Source organism: Sorghum bicolor, chromosome 1 (genome assembly GCF_000003195.3).
Source record: "Sorghum bicolor cultivar BTx623 chromosome 1, Sorghum_bicolor_NCBIv3, whole genome shotgun sequence".
In the NCBI taxonomy this organism is placed as follows: Eukaryota; Viridiplantae; Streptophyta; class Magnoliopsida; order Poales; family Poaceae; genus Sorghum; species Sorghum bicolor.
The window spans coordinates 68442863-68464075 of record NC_012870.2 but is presented as its reverse complement, the minus strand read 5'-3'; the positions used below and the strand labels follow the sequence as shown (position 1 = coordinate 68464075).

At 44.1% G+C, this 21213-nt stretch overlaps 2 protein-coding genes across 3 annotated transcripts; both read left to right on the top strand.

The window, feature by feature from the left end:
* LOC8081094 lies at positions 4127-12296 on the top strand. Of its 2 annotated transcripts, XM_021450790.1 has the most exons (7): positions 4128-4607; positions 5846-7774; positions 7853-7910; positions 9750-9898; positions 10276-10362; positions 11231-11359; positions 11925-12296. In XM_021450790.1, the coding sequence occupies exons 1-7, from the start codon at positions 4530-4532 to the stop codon at positions 12006-12008; spliced, it is 2514 nt and encodes an 837-aa protein (XP_021306465.1). In that variant the 5' UTR covers positions 4128-4529; the 3' UTR covers positions 12009-12296. The 2 variants fall into 2 exon arrangements, with proteins under 2 accessions (XP_021306466.1, XP_021306465.1); XM_021450791.1 differs by lacking the exons at positions 9750-9898; positions 11231-11359; positions 11925-12296 and having other exon boundaries at positions 4127-4607; positions 10276-10339.
* Positions 18556-19797, top strand: LOC8081093. The gene is made up of 2 exons (XM_021458545.1): positions 18556-19041; positions 19501-19797. Coding segments are annotated over exons 1-2 (354 nt in total). The 5' UTR covers positions 18556-18688; the 3' UTR covers positions 19502-19797.

Sequence of the window (21213 nt, the reverse complement as noted above, 5' to 3'; positions counted from 1 at the left end):
GGGCCTGCGAAACAAAGGGTAAGGGTCAGACGTCATGATAACCGACGTAGTAAATATCGCGACACCCAGGAATTAACTACGAACCTTGTTCCGCGGAGGCGGCACCCGTTCTGAGCCTCTTGGCCATCGATGGTTGGGCCTGCTCGAGGGCCCGTTTCAGCCTGAGAAAAAGTAAGCATGTGAGGAAAGGTGAGAGAACGAGGGGATAAAGACCGCAACAGCAAAAAGGCTTACCCCACGGGCAGAACGGCTCGCCTTCCGCCACCCCGACCAGCGGGCCTCGAGCCACCCCGCGTCGGGGCGCTAGGCCCCTCGAGGGCAGAGACTGGCCTAGGTACATCGGGTCCCGCTTGGCGGGTGCCGGGACTCGCGCTCCTACGGCCGGCGTCTCCTTTCTCAAAAGCCGCAGCGCGACCGCGGGTCAGCGGCCTCGACGCCTGGGATCTTGCCGGACCACTCTCCCTGGGCGCCAGGGGAGGGCGTGGTGCGTCCTGGCCCGTCTTGAGCGCGGAAGGAGCGTCGGGCCGGGAACGACGAGACCCGCTCGGACCCTCCCCCGGCGCTTCTGTCTGGGGGGCACCGACGTCATCCCGAGGGGGGCCCTCGAGGAGCCGATCAAGACGCGACGCCATCCCCTCGGAGTCGTCGCTACTCTCGTCGTCGTCGTCGTCGTCGTCGTTGGGGGATTCTTCCTCAGGCTCCCCCCTCTGCCTGGATTTGGCTCGACGCACCTCCAATGCTTGGCGGTCGAGATTTTTCTTCTTCTCCCCCTTTTTCGCGGAGTCCTTGGCAGACTTCGACTTCTCGGCGGATTGGCGTCGTTTGTCGCGATCGACCTCGTCCTCCTTTACTGGAGGCCTCGAGGACCGGACATCAATCCGACCCTGCCAAAACTAAGGTAGACTTAAAAAAAAAAAAGAGAGAGGGGAGGTGGGAAATCTAGAATCGAGGGTGCGCGCAAGAAGAAAGCGTACCAGATCGATCGAACCCGCGTCGGGTCGCATGGGGAAGCCGTTGACGTGCTCCGGCTTAAAATCACCGGCGATTGCGGCCCTGACTCGGGCCGCGACTTCATCATCCGTCGGAGACTCGCTGGACATCCGACATGCCTCGAGGTCCCGAGACGAGACGCCAGGGCCCATCTCGTCCATCCTCAGCGGTCGCGACATCAGAGGAAGAACTCTCCGATGATGGACCGCCGAGAGGACGAGGGCGGCGGTCAAACCTTCCTGGCGAAGCTTCTTCAGGGCGTCGAGGAGAGGGTCGAGCCGAGGCTGATGGGCTTGGACGACGCCGTACGTCCAGTCCGCTGGGCGCTCCAAGATCAGACGGCCCGAGTAGGGGGGTAGGAGGTTGTCATCGTTCCGCAGGTAGAACCATTGAGAGTCCCAACCGGCATGGTTGGTCGACAACCCTACCGGGATGTACTCCCGCGGCCGGTCCGTCTTCCCCGTCTTCTGCACCAGATTGAGGCAACCCGCTCGCACGGGTTTCCTCACGCCCGTGGTTCCGGTGGAGGCATGGAATAGCTCGCCCCTGTAGAGGTGGAGCCACAGATCCCAGTGCGGCATCATCCCTAGGAAGCCCTCACACACGGCGGCGAAGACCGCCGCCACGGTGATGGCGTTCGGGGAGAAGTGCTGCAGCTCCACCCCGTAATGGGAACAGAGGGCCCGCATGAAGCGGCTTGGAGGCGCACCCAGACCGTGGCGGTGGAACTTGGCGAACGACACCACGTAGCCTTCGGGTGGCTGAGGCGCCCTGTGGCTCGCTGGCGCCGCGATCCACTCTGGCGACGACAGCGAGGTGCGGCGGCGCAGCAGCCCCTCCTTCTCAAGCTCTAACAGCCGGCGCTCCGTCATCGACGACGGGCGCCAGTCATCGGCGGCGACGAGTCTTACAGGCATTTTGGCTAACGGGACGATGGATTCGCTAAGGCTCGAGGGGGCGTGTGCGCGTGAGATGGCGAGAAAGCAAAGGCAGCAAAGGAACAAGAGCGAGAAGGCGGAAGAAAGAGGAACGGCGGTGACGCGACGACATACTTATAGGCAGCTGTCCTCCAACGGACAGATCCGAGAAATAAGGTAACCCCCCATAAATGCGCCGCCTGACAGTTCTCTCTCTCACCCTCCTCACAGGCCGGACTCTCCGAATTCCTCGCCGATACGGTGTCGTAACGTCATCCGCCTAAAAAGGCGCGCCCAACGGGCAGAAATGCGAACCGCCACGACCGTTCCCTTCCTTCGTAAGCCAAGGGACGTAACCGCAAAAGTCTCGAGAGGTCGATGGCTGGCCCGCCGAAAGGGTTCGACAGCCGATCTCGGGCGCTAGAGTCAGGGATCCCCAGCGAGCGGTCGAAGATCGAGGCCCGCCTCGAGGGCTCGCTGGTGATGTTCAAGGTAGGGTCGAGACAGTCGAGAGGGATCCCCCCGAAGGGAGGCATCGAGCCGCTGGACTCTATCGAATGAGACCAGAATCCCCCGACCACGTCGACCCTGCTTTATGAGGACGCCTCTGGGCTACAGCTGACCCCCTCGAAAGGGGCACAGGTTCTCACTTGGACTACCCGCTAGGAACTCAATTTGGGATGAAAGACGCTCGCTCTATCGAGAGTACGTCGAAACCCACGGGCAGAAACGAGCCAGTCAGAATCTTCCACCACTGGTGTCGAAAGCGTTTCTGCGAATTAGACAACATAACCCTCGAAGGAGTCAAAAACTCCTCCGAGGTCTCGGGGGCTACCCCGCGGGGTCGCTCGCGCGCCCCCACGAAAATTCGACCGTAAATCAAAACCTCCATTCGAGCGCTAGCGCTCGAATGAAGGCTCGGGGGCTACTGTCGAGGGTATCGGTAAGGGGTACCCTCAGCGATACGCATTACGAGATTGTCCGTACGCGGGTCGAGACCCCCAATTCGACGCACTAATCTCGCGTATGCGCCGCTATCGACGGCCGCAACCTCGAAGACGGAAATAGCGTCGAGCGAATCGATCAGGCGTCGAGCGTTAGTTACCGTCGAATACGGAACAGCCTCATGCGAACCGGAGGGCGTCGAGCGCGAGGACGCCACCCGCCGCCTGACACACGCACGCGGGCCGGAGCATTAAGTATGCCCGATGCTTCCCCACCTAACGCACAGGTCACGGGAGGCGTGATAGGGAACAGACTTCCGTCCCATCAACCTTTTTGCAGCTTTCCTACCGGACGACCCGGGGTGTGTCGGGACACAGGAAACCAGGATGGAGCGCCTAACCGAGACACCCTCGAGACACCCGAGGTCGGCGCTCCAGTACGTGGCGTCCGACCCTCGACCAAACAGGGTCCCTTCCCAGGGATAAGTTGGACGTCGACTGACGACACTACAGCTACCCAGCCGAATTCGCCGCCGTATCGTACAGACATGCGATCCCAGAAACAGTGCAAGGCGGCACCCAGGGCAGAACGCAGGAGCACGCGTAATCATCACCGGGCTATCAGGATGGGACGGCTCGAGGCCATGCTGCACAGGAACCTCGAATAGGTCGGCGCTCCATGCGGCTAACGACCCCTACTCTAAACGTCTACGCATGTACCCTGTGTCTCTCCTTGGAGCTATAAAAGGAGAGACTCAGGAATAGAAGAGGGAAGAACACTAGAACACTAGGACACAAGGCCACACTCACACGCGTAGTAGAACGACTCATTTCATTCCACGCTTGTATTCACCCCTGTACAAGCACTTAGGTGCAAGATAATACAAACTCTCCCCCCCCCACTGGACGTAGGGCCTTCTCTTGCCTGAACCAGGATAAATCTCTGCGTTTTCTTGCATCACCATCCGGAAAAGGGGAGCACGCATACAAATTTACTCGTTGGTGTGACCCCCCGGGGGATAAAACACCGACAACAAGGTAAGATGATATGGATCCATCTTAGTTTTCAGGCACGAGCTGAGATAATCCTATATGTTTGGTTGAGAAGGGACATGATGACTATTTGGTTCTAGGACATTAAAATAAAAGGGGATGAGTCATATGACATATGGGACCCACTGGTCTGCTTCTTATTTATTTTTTTTCCTTCTTTCCCTTCCTTTTTCCTACACACACGGACGCGTCATCTTCCTCGAAGTCCCAGGCTCGCAGCGCGGCATCGGCGGGGCGGGGGGCGAGCTGGCCCACCAATACGCGGCGGCGGGGCCAGAGGCAGGGCCGCTGCTCGCTCGTGTGCTCACTCGCACGGAGGCGGGGCCACTGCTCACTCGCGTCCTCACCCGCACGCCAGAAGCCGGAGATCCCCAGCGCGCTCGCCGGTCGAAGCTCCCCCACGCGGTGGCAGTCCGGTTTTCCTGCGGAAAGCCCCCGGCGCGGAAGCTAACGCCCGGGTTCCGGCTGCCCTTTCTCGGAGGAGCCCCGCCAGCCTGGGAAACTCTTCGTCCTCTACTCCTCTTGCCTTGTCGCCTTTCCCAAAACCCTAAACCACACACGCCCCCCCAACTCCGGCCCCTTCCACCTCCCTCGAAGCAGCGAAGGCGGTGGTGGCAGTGCCGGCATGGGCGCTCTGTCGGCTTCGACTTCGTCGGTGAACTGGCTAGTCGAGGACGACATCCTCCTCAAGAACGCAGTCGAGGTAACCCCCGCCTGCCCCCTGTACGGCTGTATCCCCAACCGCACTTCTTGGAGTTCCTACTGTTCGTCTCGACGCGTCAATTGTTGCGTCCAATGTTGTTCTTGGGCTATTGCCGCTGAAGCGTGATGGATTCCGAGGGATTTGTGCTTGCCGGAACACCTGGTAGTCAGAATTGATCCTCTTCATATAGGCAGAGAAAAGAACTTAAATCCCTCCGTCTTTGGTAAATTGCTTGACTATATTCTGATGGAGTTATTCACCTGGTGGTTTTAGCAGTTTTGCAATTATTTGGCCCTGGGGTCCTGAATTTGTTTGCATTTCTCAGTTGAGATTAATTGCGATTCTTGTAATTCTCTTGGTAGGCTAGGGAATCAAAATATTGAAATGGGAAAGAAGTATGTTTTATTGGAAACTTAGCAGTCGGATGGCGTGGCTCGTGAGGGTCCTAAATTCTTTGTGCATTTCTCAGTTGAGATTAATTGCGATTCTGGTAATTCTCCTGTAGGCTAGGGAATCAAAATATTGAAATGGGAAAAAAGTATGTTTTTTTTTCTTTGGAAACCTAGCAATTGGATGACTTGGCTCATGAGGGTCCTACATCATTTCTCAGTTGAGATTAATTGCAATTTGGTAATTTTCCAGGTAGGCTAGGGAATCAAAATCTTGAAAAATGGGAAAAAGGTCAGTTTTCTTAGTAATTTAGAAACTGGATGGTGTGGCTCGTGAGGGTGCTTGCTACCCTAAACTGTGGTGAATCCAATAATATTCGATTGAGTTACTTTAACTGTGAAGTTGTTTCTCGATACTGAGTGCTACTTGCAAAATTGTTGAACTGATGGTAGCAGCCAGTGCTCTCGGTTTTATTAAGTTTTGAGGTAATGCCCTGCACTATGTAGGAGTGAATCAGAATCCTAATCTAATCAAAATGGTTGCTTTCCCTAATTCACATACTGTATATGTTATCATGAACTATAGCTTATTTCCGCTGTCCCTGTATTTTATTCTAAGCATTTTTTCCCTCAAACATATTATGAGCAACTCTTGTTATTTATAATCTCTAGGTTAGCATATGATCTAGCAGTAGTCCTAATAAGTGGGCTTATGATTTTGTGAAGCCAACATAGTACGAAACCACAAAGAGTACAAGGCTGCTCCAAACTTGGATCTATATGACTTCACTACTAATTATTTTCCTTTTTTTTGTGCCAACTCCTAACTGCTCCTTGTGATACTTGCAGGCTGGTGCCTCATTGGAGTCCTTAGCCAAAGGAGCTGTATGTTTTTCCCGTAAATTCACTCTTCAAGAAATACAGGACCGCTGGAATTCATTGCTTTATGACCCAGAAATCTCAACACAAGCAGCTTCTCGGATGGCTGAGTATGAGAATGAACTTTCCACTTCCGATCCAGCCAAGGCACATAAACTTTTCAACTCAAAAGCAAAGGATTTTTCATTTCAGAAACGGAAAATAGACAGTGTAAAGAATCTATATTATGCGATGAGAAAGAGAGTACGCAATGATCCATGTAACAGTGGTGACCTTGGATTTCTTGTTGCCCCCTGTTCATGTATGGCAACTGGCAGTGAGTGTGTCTGTGGAGGCCTACCTAACAATATTGAACCAGAGCTGAATTCAGTGAGCCGCTATGGGCAAGTGGGTTCAAGCTACAATGGTGGACATGCATATTCTGAAATGAATGGACAATCTTTTCATACGAAGCATACTGAGAGCATGGCAAGAGATGGGGATGGTACCAATAACGTCGTGTATGGCTACTCAGATGTAGGCCAACTATATGAACATCATGCCTATGCAGCGAATAATCATGGGAATAGTGAAGGGAACAATGTTTCTCTAAAGAGTATCACAGATTTTCAGGATTCTATGCAGTTTCAGCACTTGGACAACAATCAATGTGGTAATGGAGTGGTAGACTCAAAGGCTTTGGTGATCCCTAACCATTTCAGTGGAAGTGTGCAGGAACCTACGCCTCTCCAAGTGATTGGTCAACCTGAGGGTTCTGAAGCACCAGATGGTGCAATCTGGAGTGGGGTTCAGCAAAGAGACAGGCTCACTCTTGCTGATGATAAGAATGTAAAGTCAGAAAACAGGGACCCTCTCACATTCGAAGCAAATTTAGATGGTGGGATGTCTGGTTTAGATCACGCTGCAGATTTTATGGACTTCCCATTTTTCAGTAATAGTGAAGACTTTGATATCCTGAATAGTGAAAATTTTTTGAATTCTCCAAGTGAGGGAAACCAGGAGGATTTAGATGACCCTGCCTTCAAAGTTGTTCATGGGGTTAGATCAAGCATGCAAAATCTGGTGCATCCCGATGATGCCAATATCTCCTGTGATCAAATAGATCTTGGCGATGTAAAAAATAATGCAGATGCTTCTGGTATAATCTTAGTTCCTACTCCCTTACTAGTGCCCTGTCCTGGCCTGTATGTGGAGTGCAAATTGAACACAGAAGATCCTGAAATTCCTTGCAATGATGATGTTTCTACACCAACAGAGTATCCTCTTGAATGCTGTACTTCTACCTTTGGGCAGAAATCTGAGAATACTATCTATTCAGCCTCCCCTGCAACCAGCCCTCCATCAAATGCTGAACAGCCCAAAACAAAGGACTTGGCTATAATAATAAAGAGTGAAGATATGGCAAATGTCCAACCTTCGTTACAAACAATTAAGATGAACCCATCCACTTCAGAACAAAAAGAAGACTCAGTGGCTCATGACGAAGGTGGTGTCCTAGGAGCTAAACCGTCAGAAGGTGCTTCAACAACTGGAGCCCTTTTGACTGGTAACATTGACACAAATGATGCAAATACATGCATGCTAGCTTTGCCCTCTTTCAGTGCTGCTGGATTTGGTGAAGGATCGCCTTGTAGTTTAGGACCACATGAGAGCTTTGATAACTCTCATGGTTTGACTTTGCAAAATTCAGTTCAAGCTCCTGATCAGATGCAACACAACTCACTTAATGGTCAACCAGAATTAGGTGACAAGGCTGCACTACAGAACTGTACGCCATCGAATGCGCTGCCAGATTTGGGTATTCAGAACACTATTGCAAATGCGGCAACACCAGCTCAAGCAGAAGAATGCCTTGACCATGAAAAAGATGTTCCAAACTACTATGATCTAGAAGCTTTGGTAAAAATCTTTTAGCTCAGCTACCTGGATCTCTTTTCTATGATGTTTCTGACTAGTCCCATATCATGTTCAATGCAGATTCTTGACCAGGATCTCATCCCGTGGGATCAAGACTCTGATTTGATGCATCCTGAAGGTAAATGTTTATGTATTACACATTTTGGCATTTTGCTTGCTGATCAGTATATCAAGGCCTTGTTTACTTCCACCCCAAAACCCAAAATTTTTCAAGATTCCCCGTCACATCGAATCTTTAGACTCCATGCATGGAGTATTAAGTATAGACGAAAATAAAAACTAATTGCACAGTTTGGTCGGAATTTACGAGATGAATCTTTTGAGCCTATATTAGTCCATGGTTGGACAATAATTACCACAAACAAACGAAAGTGCTACAGTGTCGTGAATTTTTTTTCCTTTAGGAACTAAACACGGCCCAAATTAATCGTATGCCATGTATAGATGCACCTCTTTCTTTCTTTTTAAGTTTAGCATCAGTGTCACACAATGTTCAAAAAGGTGCTAGGGCTAGGCAGGCGCTAAGCCACCGATTAGTGCCTAGGACGTCTAAACGTAGATTAAATGCGATTAAGCGTTTACACACTAGCTACATACTCCCTCCGTATAGGATTTAGAAGTCGTTTTTGACAAGGTTTGGGTCAAACATTGGGAATATAAATCATCAATAACTTTTAAATTGTTAAGTTTGTAAATGTGAAAATTATATAAATAAATTTGTCTTGAAAAATACTTTCATAAAAGTATACATATATTATTTTTTCCTAAATATTTTTATAAAAACAAGAGGTCAAAATTTTTTATAAAAACAAGAGGTAAAAGTTATGTTTCGGAGACCGTGTCGCTGGGTCCTAAACAACTTCTAAATCCTATACGGAGGGAGTATCAAGAGATTTATAGTTGCATAAATGTGGCAAAATAAATGGAAAAGGGAGGGCAATGCCATAACAATGCACTGAGCCCACTAGGGGAGGAAGCCCACTAGCCCATCTAAACACCATAACACCCAACGATGCCCTACCACCACCAATTCCCAGTAGACAATCCTCATTCTCACGCAGCTGCGCCGCCTCTCCTCCGCCTGTGCACCTCCATCTGTCTCTCCACCTCTCCATGGCGCACCACCTCTTCTCCTGCACTCACCCTGTCAGCTCCTCCATACGCCCCTACATCGGCTGCACACATGGCCCTTTGGAGAAATCAAGCAAAAGGGAATAAATCGAGCAGACGGTGAGTGATTTTGACACCACGAGGTAGGCATAGACGGAATCACAATAACAACAAACCATTTTGCCATCATATAATCTCGTCTCTCTTCTTCCTTTCTTCACCATCCATGGGTTCTCACAGTTCATGCCACGTTTAGTGGACACCTATGGCCTAAGTGGCACACTGACACGCTAGGCTCCGCCTAGTGCTTAAGCACGCCTAAGCACGTCTTAACGACATTTTTTTCAATACTGGTGTCGCAGAGTTAGCTGAAGTATTGTGCTGTATGTGCCTACCAATGAGTGAACTCTTGTGTTTTTTTCTTTTGGTCAAGGGTCAGGTTTCTTAATCTGCTAGTGTGAGGTTTCTGTACTAAGTTTGAGTGTGTGGGTGTGGGTTTGTTTGTGATGCTGTAAGACCACCCTTTTCTATTCTTCTTAATATAATGATATGCTGCTCTCCTGTGTGTTCTAGAAAAAAAAGTATTGTGATGTATAGTCTCAAGTCACGAAAGATTCATCATCTATAGGGCATTGGTTGGCTGAGGGTTTAAGGAGTAAACATTCATATAGTGGATGTTCTTATAATAGTACAAGAGTGGGTGTAGTTACGATGGACTCACCATGCTACATATATGTTACCATTTTCCTCTTAATGAAAATTTTTATGTGAACAATATTGATGTGGCATTGATCAGTGAAGCAGAATGTATTCTTATTTTCTTTTCTTTTTTTTTTGAAATCTTCAGTTACCAGATTTCATCATCCGGAAAGCAGGAAGGCATTGATTAGATTGGAGCAAGGTGCTCGGTCTTATATGAACAGAGCTATCATGTCGCATGGTGCTTTTGCAGTTATTTATGGATTGCACTTGAAATGCTACATAAAGGATCCTGAGGTCAGCTATCTTTTCAGCTAGATCAGTTATAGGATGCAAGTGAGGGGTGACAACTAAGACTAAGAGTGCACAATTTTCATATCTATATCTTGTACCAGATAGTTGCAGTGGATTATTGACACCCAGTCCCTTAAGAGATGCAGATACAAACAACTTTGGTTTTTAGAACTTGAGATGTATCTGACAATTTCTGAATATGCACCCCAAGGGTCATCATTTTATTTCCCATTTTGGGATTTCATGTTCTGATCTAAGACATATCCTAATTAGGGACTGGAAGATTGAACCATCTTGTTTCTGTACATGTATGGAGTATGCAGTGAATATTTGTGTAATATGTTGCTACCATCTTCTGATTTTTTTCTTTGCTCAAGCAGGTTACTCTTGGAAGAGAGACAGAAGATGTCAAAGTTGACATTGATTTGGGAAAAGAAGGGAGGGCAAATAAGATATCTCGCCGACAGGTAATTTCTTGAATAGTCCACTGTGTGTTAAGAAATGCCTTACGTAATTACATTTCCTAAGGAAAGGGCTAGTGCCTAATGATAGGGGACTTGATTGCTTGGCTATTTTTTATGTAAGAAGGTAAGAAACATAGGAGGTTAAAATTTATTATCCCTCGTTGCATTGTCCTAATTGTGGTTTATCAGCATAGGGGACTTTATTTGCACATAGGGGACTTTATTTGCACATCATTTGCACCATTGCATTGTCCTAATTGTGGTTTGTAAGGCAAAAATATTATTTCTGTACCTCTGGTGGATTTTTATCTGATTGGCAGCTACAGTTGGCCTGTGCCACCTTGATGGCTTTGATTGATATTAGTACTATGTGTGTCACATTTTAGCATGCAAGCTGTGATGTCTGCTTGATTTAGCAAAGCAGTCAACTTTATCCAGGAGGCAATACTTGGGTCTGGAAAGACTGGCAGAGTGGCAGTCGATGAACTGTGTTTCATTCGTCTAAGTTCCTTTTTGTTCGACATCATGTACTTGTGTTGCTAATGTAACAATATTCCCAGTTGGGTAAATAGACCACAAGTTTATTTTGGAAATTAGAATCGTTGAAAGTGTATCATTCAATGCTCATATTTCCACTTAATAATTTTTGCAATATACTACTGTCGGTAATGTTGTTCTGAACCATTTTTAAAAGCAATTAAGTTGCAGTTCTCCTGTTTTGCACTGTGGCTCCCAGTTGGTGATCCCCCTTTAGTATGCACATTGCCCTACAATACGATATAGAATTCCTTGTTTTCCTAAGTCTGTTTCTTTTCTGTTGTGGGGCACTTTTTTGTATCATTATATTTAACCCACGTATTCTGACAATCAGGCGGTTATCAAGATGGATGAATCTGGGTCTTTTCATATTAAGAACATAGGAAAATGTCCAATCTTTGTTAATAGCAAGGAAATACCAAGCTGCAAACGCATCAACTTAAACTCTGATTCATTAATCGAGGTACTGATACTTCCCCGTTCTACTGTTTGTAATTGATACCTCCGCTTTTGAATGAATCTGTAACTTGGTGGTTAATCGATGCACAATTTTTGTAACTTTACCTGTGATCCTGTCATATTCATATCATCTCGTGATACAACTCTAAATAATCAATATTTGAAAGCTGTTAGCCTGTTATTCTACTATCGCCAGATGTTATCAACACTGGACTTCTTGACAGCTGGACACTGTACTTTGTCTAGCTCATTCCTCTCGTTAAGTATTCCTGAACGGAGGGAGTACTATATAATTTATGGTTCTACTGGTAGGACATAACTGCTTGAACTTTACTTGCCATTCTGTTGATTTGGACTTAAAAACAGTACGAATGATACTATTGTGATCTGTAGTCAGATATGCAACAATTCCTTTTTGACGAGTTAACAGTTGTGCTGGTTTGCTACACTTGATTTGGAAAAAAAAAAATAAACAGCCCTTTCTCTTGTTATTTGACTGAGATATCACTGATGCATTTCGAGTATCTTCATGCTGTACTAATTTAGCTACCTTTTTTTCCCCCTTTCAGATTAAGGACATGAGGTTTATTTTTCATGTAAACCAAGACGCTGTGAGGCAGTACATTGATCGTAACCTGAAGCCAGAACGCTAGTTTCCTCTGGTTTCCAGTCAGCACTTTGTGAGTGGCTCCTCATTAACAACAATAGTAGTAGCAGTAAAATTGAGTAAGAACTACTCATTTAGGATGTAAATGGTTGTAGTCTGTTCTCTGTTGTGTTTTCTGTCTGTTTGGCGAGCATAAATCATGCATATCCTGCACATTTGCTTCCAGTTTGTACCGACACCCAGGAATAATTTCATTTGTATACTGTGGCACCCTGGTTTGTGGTGACTGCCAAGAGGCAACTAAAATGCAAGAAAGTGCCGAAAAGAATCAAAAGAAGGGAAGATTCTAGGGTAGAACAGGATTGGGTTCTTGGGACGTTATAAGGGAGTTCGTAACAAGGCTGACTTAGCTAGCTATTTGAGCGTACACATCAAATTCTATGTGGAGGAGCGAGAAAACGAAAAAGCTTTCTACCTAGCGATAAGTTCCTAGCTACTCCTTCCTTCCTATTTTTACTTTTAGATTTTTTGCTTAACCGTTTATCTTATTTAATTGTCTTATGTAAATAGTAAAATAAATAAATTATTGTAAAGTATTTTTATTAATAAAACAAGTCATAATAAAATAAATAATATTTATATAAAAATTTTGAATAAGATGAACGTTTAGATAAGAAGTTTGAAAATTAAAAATGACATTTTTAATGGGACTGAGAGAGTAGATTATCCGTGGATTTTAAAGCATACCTTCACCGACCATCTTCTCATGCGCCTCGTATTGGCTGAGGAGATATTGTTTACTACTCCCTCCAAACTCCCTCCAAAATTGTAAGTCATTTTAAGTCATTTTAAGAATCTTGGTGAGTCAAAAATTTCTAAGTTTGACCAAATTTATATGATAAAATGATTATTATTGTGATACCAACTAAGTATCATTAGATTTTTTTTTAATTATATTTTCATAATATACTCACTTTACGTTACAAATCTTAGTATTTTTCTCTATAAATTTAGTCAAACATGAAAATGTTTTGACTCTCCAAGATTCTTGAAATGACTTACAATTTGGGATGGAGGGAGTAGTAAAAATAAGCTGTCATAAATGTAGTAGAAAGAAAATATTAAATAAAAAAATCTTACGTGTAGAGGAAATATGTTTCATCTAGACTCTGAGTCTTGAAATCAAAAGGGTGTTTAGGACTGCTCTACAAACTCTCCACTGTGGAGCAGCTTTATAAAAAAACTGGAGTTTGTGGAGTATCTCTTGCTCTCATAACTCCATCATTTTTTCTTCTTGAACTAAGTGCGTGGAGCTAAAACCATTTGACTAAAAAAACATGGACCAGAACTGAAAAACGTGGAGCGGAGCAGTCACAAACACCTCCTGAATGACTATGAAACCATAGAATGAAACTGTCCATTACCAACTTTTATTTCGTTTTATATGATGTGATAATCTTGAAAATAATGCTATAAAATACTCTACTGAAACTGACCTAAGAGCAAGGTCTGTTGAGACAAGTATTTAGCTATAAAAATGGTTAGTGTTTCTTAGTCTCTCTATTACCTCTCTTTATTATTGTCTGTCTGCGAACTGGACCTGAGACTGCCCACAACGTTGCCCGATGCTGAATAGTGCACCTGCATGTCAATTGCCAAAGCACCGATGCTGAGAAAACATCTACGTAGTGTTGAGTATTGATATACATGTGACTGGGGCCGAAGATCATAACCTCATCTTTCAGGAGCACGAGAAAGCATCAATCCTGGCTAAGAAATATTATTTTACTCTCTCTGCATCGGTGAACCTACATGACCCGATGCCAGCTTTTCTAAACTTAGGTGTTTAGATGCACCTAAAATTTCAAAAATGTATAAGATTCTTTATTACATCGAATTTTTAGATGCATACATAGAGCATTAAAATATAGATAAAAAATAACTAATTATACAATTTACCTATAAATCACGAGACGAATCTTTTAAACTTAGTTAATCCATGGTTGAACAATATTTATTAAATTCAAACAAAATTGCTATAATGTCAAACTTAAAAAAAAAATTTATCTAAACTAGGCCTTAACATCGGCTACCAGCCTACCACAGTAGTACTACTCGGTGCTAAAACAAAGTGAGGGAAAGTTTCAGCATGGACTTTCAGGCCCTGTTTAGTTGGCGATTTTTTTGGTTATTGTAGCGTATTCGTTTGTATTTTATTTGTATTTGGTAATTATTGTCCAATCATAGACTAACTAGGCTCAAAAAAATCGTTTCGCAAATTACAGACAAACTGTGTAATTAATTTTTATTTTTATTTATATTTAATGTTACATATATATATATCTAAAGATTCGGTGTGGTGAAAACTCTTAATTTTTTTTTAGAATTTTAAGATGAACTAAACAAGGCCTTACACACGTTGGGCTGCCATACGCCTATGCTAGGCACTGAGAAAGCTGAAGGTCACCAGAGTCGTTGGATTCTAAATGGAAGTTCAGGCTTTGTTCAGTTTCAAAAAGTTTTGGAAATAGGAATAGTACCACTTTCATTTATATTTGACAAATATTATTTAATTATAGACTAACTAGACTTAAAAGATTCGTCTCGTCAATTCCGACCAAACTGTACAATTAATTTTTATTTTCGTCTATATTTAATACTTCATGCATGCATCTAAAGATTCGATGTGACGTAGAATCTAAAAAACTTTGTAAAATTTTTTGGAACTAAACAAGTCCCTCGAGCCGCCGATGTTGTTTTCAAAGCTGACCGCGGAATTGCCTCCTAGCTAGTCGCGTTGTTGCTCGGAGTCGGAGGATGGTAGCGTAGAGGTAACCCCCCCGCCCCCAACCAAAAAAAAAAAAAAAGATGCTTCCGTCTTCGTGCTCCCTTTCCCTTCTGTGGTGTTTGGACTGCGATCCGTGGTCGGCAGAACGGAACCGCTTTTCAGCTTTTGCGCTCGGAGTCTGGTGGAGCCCGAGTCGTTAACCTCAGGTTTTCCTTTTCTGCCCTCGCCCTGCCTACGGAGTAGACTACAGTACTCATGGTTTGTGGCTACTGCCGACTGCTTGGTGCCAGCTTCTGCTTTGTGGCTGCAGGCTTGCTGCGTGCCTGCGTGTACGTCCAGTGGTTGAGCACGAGTTGGAGGTCCAAGAGACCAAGACCCTCACGTATATTGCCAGTTGGCTTGAACTACTTTTGAATAAATAGTATTTTTTTCTTATAACAAATCAGCATAAGTATTAACATAAAACTAAAATTTAGCAAAATGTATCACTAGCAGGCTAGTACTCATGGCTCCATGCATAGGAATTTTAAGGATTTAGACAAAAAAAATCTCAAAATACTAGAATTCCATCCGAACATCTTTAAGACTGTAGAGCATTCTAACACACACGCGCAGATTTTTTTTTATTAAAAATCTCTCATGTAGAATCCATTGGATTGGATGTAGGGGCGTGTAGAATGCGAATTTTTAGAATCTCATCCAAACATAGAATACATTGGATTGGATGTAGGGGCGAACGAGCGGTTGGCTCTTGATCGGGTACTCGCATGTAGTGGTCTTATGTATCTTTTGCATATAGATTTATGTCTAATTTGCACACAGTATCTGCGCACGCGTATTATCTCTATACCGGTAAAGAAAATCGTTTTGGATAAGGTGTGATCAAACATTAAAAATATAAATTATGAATAACTTTTAAGTTATTGAGTTTGAAAAATACGAAAAGCCATATGAATAATTTGTCTTGAAAAACACTTTCATAAAAATATACATATACCACTTTTTGATAAATATTTTTTTTTATAAAAATAAAGAGTCAAAGTTAGGTATTAAAGATCGTATCATTGTCCTAAACAACTTTCTTTATAGGTAGTATGAAGGGACTAGGGAGTATATATGGTATGACAATGTGAGTTTGTTCTAAAGCTCATATAGTACAAATGTACTTCATGTATTGAAGCATAAAAAAGTCTACCAGATGTACTCCTAGCTCCATTCCACATTATAAGCCATTTTAACTTGCATGAAGAGTCTAAGCATCTCAAATTTTGTAAAAAAAATCAAGACAGTTATAAAGATTTTTGACATCAAAATGTTATAATATGAGAATATAACTAATTAAAAATCTAACGATGTTTATTTGGTATTATAAATTTTATTATTTTATTATATAAATTTAGTTAAACTTAAAATATTTTAACTCTCTAAAAAGGTTAAAATGAGTTATATTTTGGGATGGAGATAGTTTTAATTTGCTAGCACCATCTATGACGACCGCAAGCTAGGCTATCACTATGATCCCCTTGTCTTTACGCTGCCCAACCATCTTCCTCTTCTGCCCAACGGTAACACCACCGCCATCTTGTCCTAATGCCCTTTTGGGTCGGCCACAAAAAAAAAAGACTTCTTCTTCTAGTAATTCTCTCTAAGGCGTCATTTAGATCCTCCAGATTTTGAGAATCTAGATAGAAAATAAATCTCATGATCTTACATTCTCATCCAAATACCCTAGATTTTATAGAGATATTAACTCACATATTTTTAGAATTTCAAAATCCAACAAACTATTGTGATTCTTTTTATCTGCATTCTCAAAACAACTTGGGATCCAAATGGCACCTAAGCCTACAAACAGTATATTTCGAATCCTAACCGCCATATGGTATTTTTGAATTGGACATAAAATTCGAGTACAAAAATCATAAATCACATAAATGAAATCACTTTGAACAATGTTTATAATACAGTCAATTATTGACTTTGTACCCTACTGTCAATCTACTCATAGTAGTAGTTAGTTATTCATTATTAGGGGGTGTTTGGTACGGCTTCTCAGGAGAGAGCCGTTTTAGAGAAGTTATAATTTATGGTTTCGCCAAAACAACTTTGGCTTCTCTTATTTTTACTTAAAAACGGCTTCTCTATAAAAACGTTTAGCAATGCTCTTTTGGAGGAGCCGGAGCCGTAGAAGAGCCCTGCCAAACAAGCCCTTAATATGTGACATATTCGGCCGTGTTCAGTTGGTAATTTTTTTTGGTTTCAGGTACTGTAGCACTTTCGTTTGTATTTGATAAATATTGTCCAATTATGAAGTAAATAGGCTTAAAAGATTCGTCTCGCAAATTACAAGCAAAGTGTGTAATTAGTTTTTTGTTTTTATCTATATTTAATGCTCCAGGCATGTGCCGTAAGATTCGATGTGACGAGGAATCTTAAAATTTCTTAAGTACTTTTTGGGAACTAAACCAGACCTTCGTCTCTCTAACAAAGAAAACATAAAGTTTCTAGGTTTATGTGTCTAAATTGGGTGTAACTTTAGTGCACCCCCAATGTAGAAACCATCATGGTTTCTATGGACATTAATTATAGTGTCATTTAAACATTTTGCTGATGTGGCAAGAGAGTTATTAAAGAGAGAAAAAAAATCATAGAAACTGAGTCTAAGTTAGAAACCATGTCTACACAGAATCCAAGACATAAAGTGATATAATTTGCTAAAAATGTGGAGAGAATGAATGTGATTGAGTAAAAAAATATTCTATAGAAACTATCCATTAGGACCATAGTTTCTATATATAGTGTCTATAAAAATTAAATAGTTTCTATCATTAGGCCATCTTCAATGGAAGTTTCATAGCCCAGTTTCCAACACATCTATATTTTAGAAACAGTGCATTGGAGTTTTATGGGGATGAAACTCTCTCTACTCCCATGAAACTCTTATCATCTCTCTCTTCATTACTATAGTGCCACATTTGCATATTTAATGTACATGAAACTCTCAAAAAACTCCATTGAAACTGACATTAGGAGTGCTCTTATAGCCCACTCCTCTTTTCTCCTTCGTCTCAGCATTCAACCTACCTATAGCTATCATTATATTTGCTCTTTAAGTGAGGTTTAACTTTTTAATCTAGAGAATACGGCGGCCTACCGAAGCTTAAGGGGCTGTTTGGTTCACTACCGAAACTTGCCACGCCACACATGGCTCTGCCAGCTTTTGCATGGCTGCCATGCTACCGTGACAAGCACCAGCGCCAAACTTGTGGCGTGTGTGGCTGTGAATTTGGCCGCCACACTGGTGGCGAGTTTTTTACTGGAAACAGCTACGACAGCCACAAAATTAACCAAAAGCAAACAGCAGCCACAGAATGATGGCAGCCACACTTTATGGCATGATGCACATGGGCAGAAAACCAAACAGCAGCCTCAGTGTTGTGGCTGCCGCAGGTGAGGCATGGCGAACGGTGGCAGTAAACCAAACAGCCTCTAAGAGCAACTCCAACAGCTTTGTTATTCTTATTATGAAGACCTTTTAGAACTTGTATAGCAGAAAAATAGCCTCCAACAGATGTGCTATTTGGTTTTGTAAAATAGAAAGTTTGCTATTCTTTGATTTTCGTTGGCCATATATAGCCAACCACTGACACTAGCTATCTGATAGCAAGGCTGTTGTAGATCTCTTTTTTTAAAAAGTTTTTTATTTTACAAAATGGCTAAACATTAGAATTTGGCAACTAATTTTAGCCAAGGTCTTAGAGATGCTCTAAAAACGAAACTGGCTCGCAAGTCGCTACTCTCGCTAGCGCTACACCGAAGCAGAAAAAATAAAAACAAAACGGAAAAGGCAGCGGCGTTTCTCTCTCTCTCTCCACAAACGCCACGCCGCGAGATTCCCCACGCAGTCTGCCCCCGCGTCGTCTCGCTCTCGCCTCGCGATGGCCGCCGCCGACTACGACCGCGCGTACCGCCCCTACGCGGGCCCCGCCCTCGCCCCCGCCGGTGAGTACGACCGCCCCTACCGCAACGAGGTCGTGCCGTACGGCGACCGGCGCCTCGACATCGTCGTCAAGCCGCCCGCCAGGTCGCCGCCGCCGCCGCTGCCGGTATCCACCAGGAGCGGCGGCAGCGGAGGGGCGGGGTCGGCGTGGTGCTTCAGCGACCCGGAGATGAAGAGGCGGCGGCGGGTGGCGAGCTACAAGGCCTACTCGGTGGAGGGCAAAGTCAAGGCATCGTTCCGCAGGGGGTTCCGCTGGATCAAGGCCAAGTGCTCCGAGCTCATCCATGGCTGGTACGGATCACGCCTTCTTCTTCTTCTTCCCCCCTCCCCCTCTTATCGGGTCCTCCCTTCTTCTTCTCAATATTCTCGGACATCTAACGGCGACAGCCGGCTGCTTTGGTTCCCGAGCATGGGTCATGTCCCCTTCCCCCTGGGTAATGGGTTGTGCCCACTGCCCAGCAAGTTCAGGAGCTTTTAATCTTCATGTTACTGTTTGTATGGACTATTGGTACGATTGATTGGCATTGTCCTTGTGCCTCTCATCATACATCGTTCCTTCCTGAAATGGTTAGGGAAGTCACAAGTACATGGGGCAGATCTCTAGCAATACAAGCTCCTCAACACATGTTGTCATCCTTTTGGCTCACCTTTTAAGCAGCAAGATAGCACTAGCTTGTTCATGTGATTGAAGTGATCATCTATGATGTCAATTCGCCTCTAATTTCCATTTCCCCCATATTTTTTTTTCAGAACCCGGTATCTCGGTGAAATTCTATCCTATTGGGATGGTGGAAGGTGGAGCTACAACGCGCGACGAATGGTTCTCGGATGTACTCGCTAATTCGCTCCCAAAATGTGGAAGAGAAATTGTTCTGAGATTGTGTAGAGAACTTGTGGCCCCCCTCTGGTTATAGGAAAAGAACTAGTGGCTCTTCTGAGCTTGCTTGTCGCTGCCTGCTAATTACCCCTAATTTTGTCCAAACATGTTTGAAGAAGAATTGAATCTCGGAAAAGAAAATTTCTTCGCATGATAATACTTTTCTAATACTTCTCCTCTTGTGCTCATGTGCAATTTGGTCGCTGGTCAGGAAAAAAAAATTACAAACCAGCATGATACTGCATTTGCTTCGTTTCTTCATCATCAGCAGATCTTGCCAATTGTGCGTAGCCGGTCTTCCATGCATTTATTCCGATGAGGAAAGTTCTAAACTTTTATTTCAGCGCTCTATGATAGGGACATGATCACCTGAATCATGGGAGGGTAAGAAACATTTTGCACCTCAGCTCAGCCTGACTTTCTTTTCCGTGTTCTGAATGGAAAAAAACCCCTCCAAATGGTGTCTGATTTCAACCATAAGCTCTGGGTGGGGGTGATCTTGCCATGTTTACAGATTCTTCGATAAAGTGCTCTTCTTCTGCCACTGTGTGTCTCTGAACTCCCAAAGGTGACCTGGTCATGTTACCTGCGCGTTTCACATCTTGTTTGAAGTTTTTAAACTGGTCCAGTCCAGCTAACTAATCCATGTGCTGTATAAGGGCACTCACAATGCAAGACTCTATCACAGAGTTCAAGACACTTAATTACATATTATTTATGATATTTTGCTGATGTGGCAGCATATTTATTGAAAAAAGAGATAGAAAAAATAAGACTCCAAGTCTTATTTAGACTCCAAGTCCACATTGTTCGAGGTAATAAATAACTTTAGACTCTATGATAGAGTCTGCATTGTGAGTGCCCTAAGGGCACTCACAATGCAAGACTCTATCACATAGTCCAAGACACTTATTTACATATTATTTATAGTATTTTGCTGATGTGGCAGCATATTTATTGAAGAAAGAGGTAGAAAAAATAAGACTCTAAGAGCAAGTTTAATAATACAGTCCACTTGTTGGCTGTAAGGTTCCTTACAGCCTTCTTGCAGCCCACTCATACAATAGTTAGCTATTCACTATTAATACATGGCTCACTTATCTCTCTCACAAAGTTTCTTGGTTTTTGTGTCTAAGCTGGCTGTAACCTTACAGCCTGCTTCTCTCTCTCCTTCCTCCTCTCCTCCACATCAGCATTTAGCCAGCTTACAGCCCACCATAATACTTGCTCTAAGTCTTATTTAGACTCAAAGTTCACATTATTCGAGGTAATAAATAATTTTAGACTTTATGATAGACTTTATGATAGAGTCGTGAGTGCCCTAATCCAGCAGTGTACCTGCCGAGAGAACCGTGTGAAACGACCCTGATGGCCTGAATTCCACCTGCCGCACCCACATGGTTTCCAGGCAGGTGTTGCGGCGGCGCGGGTCGGTGCATGATGAGCCGGCGCGAATTCGGCGTCCAGTCTGCGCACGTCGGGCTTGAGCTGTCCGCGGGGACCTGGAGCCGAGTTTCTCTCGAGCGGTCGTTCGATGCCGTGATGCTGCCTGCTGGAAACCAGGCCAGAACCCAGCCGGAGATACG

Excerpts from the sequence above, each read along its gene's own strand:
- LOC8081093 (XM_021458545.1), top strand. The coding sequence starts at position 18,689 with ATGGCCGCCGCCGACTACGACCGCGCGTACCGCCCCTACGCGGGCCCC.
- LOC8081094 (XM_021450790.1), top strand. The coding sequence starts at position 4,530 with ATGGGCGCTCTGTCGGCTTCGACTTCGTCGGTGAACTGGCTAGTCGAG. Across the intron at positions 7,775-7,852 it reads ACTATGATCTAGAAGCTTTG|ATTCTTGACCAGGATCTCAT; the intron begins GTAAAAATCTTT and ends TGTTCAATGCAG. Across the intron at positions 10,363-11,230 it reads ATAAGATATCTCGCCGACAG|GCGGTTATCAAGATGGATGA; the intron begins GTAATTTCTTGA and ends TCTGACAATCAG.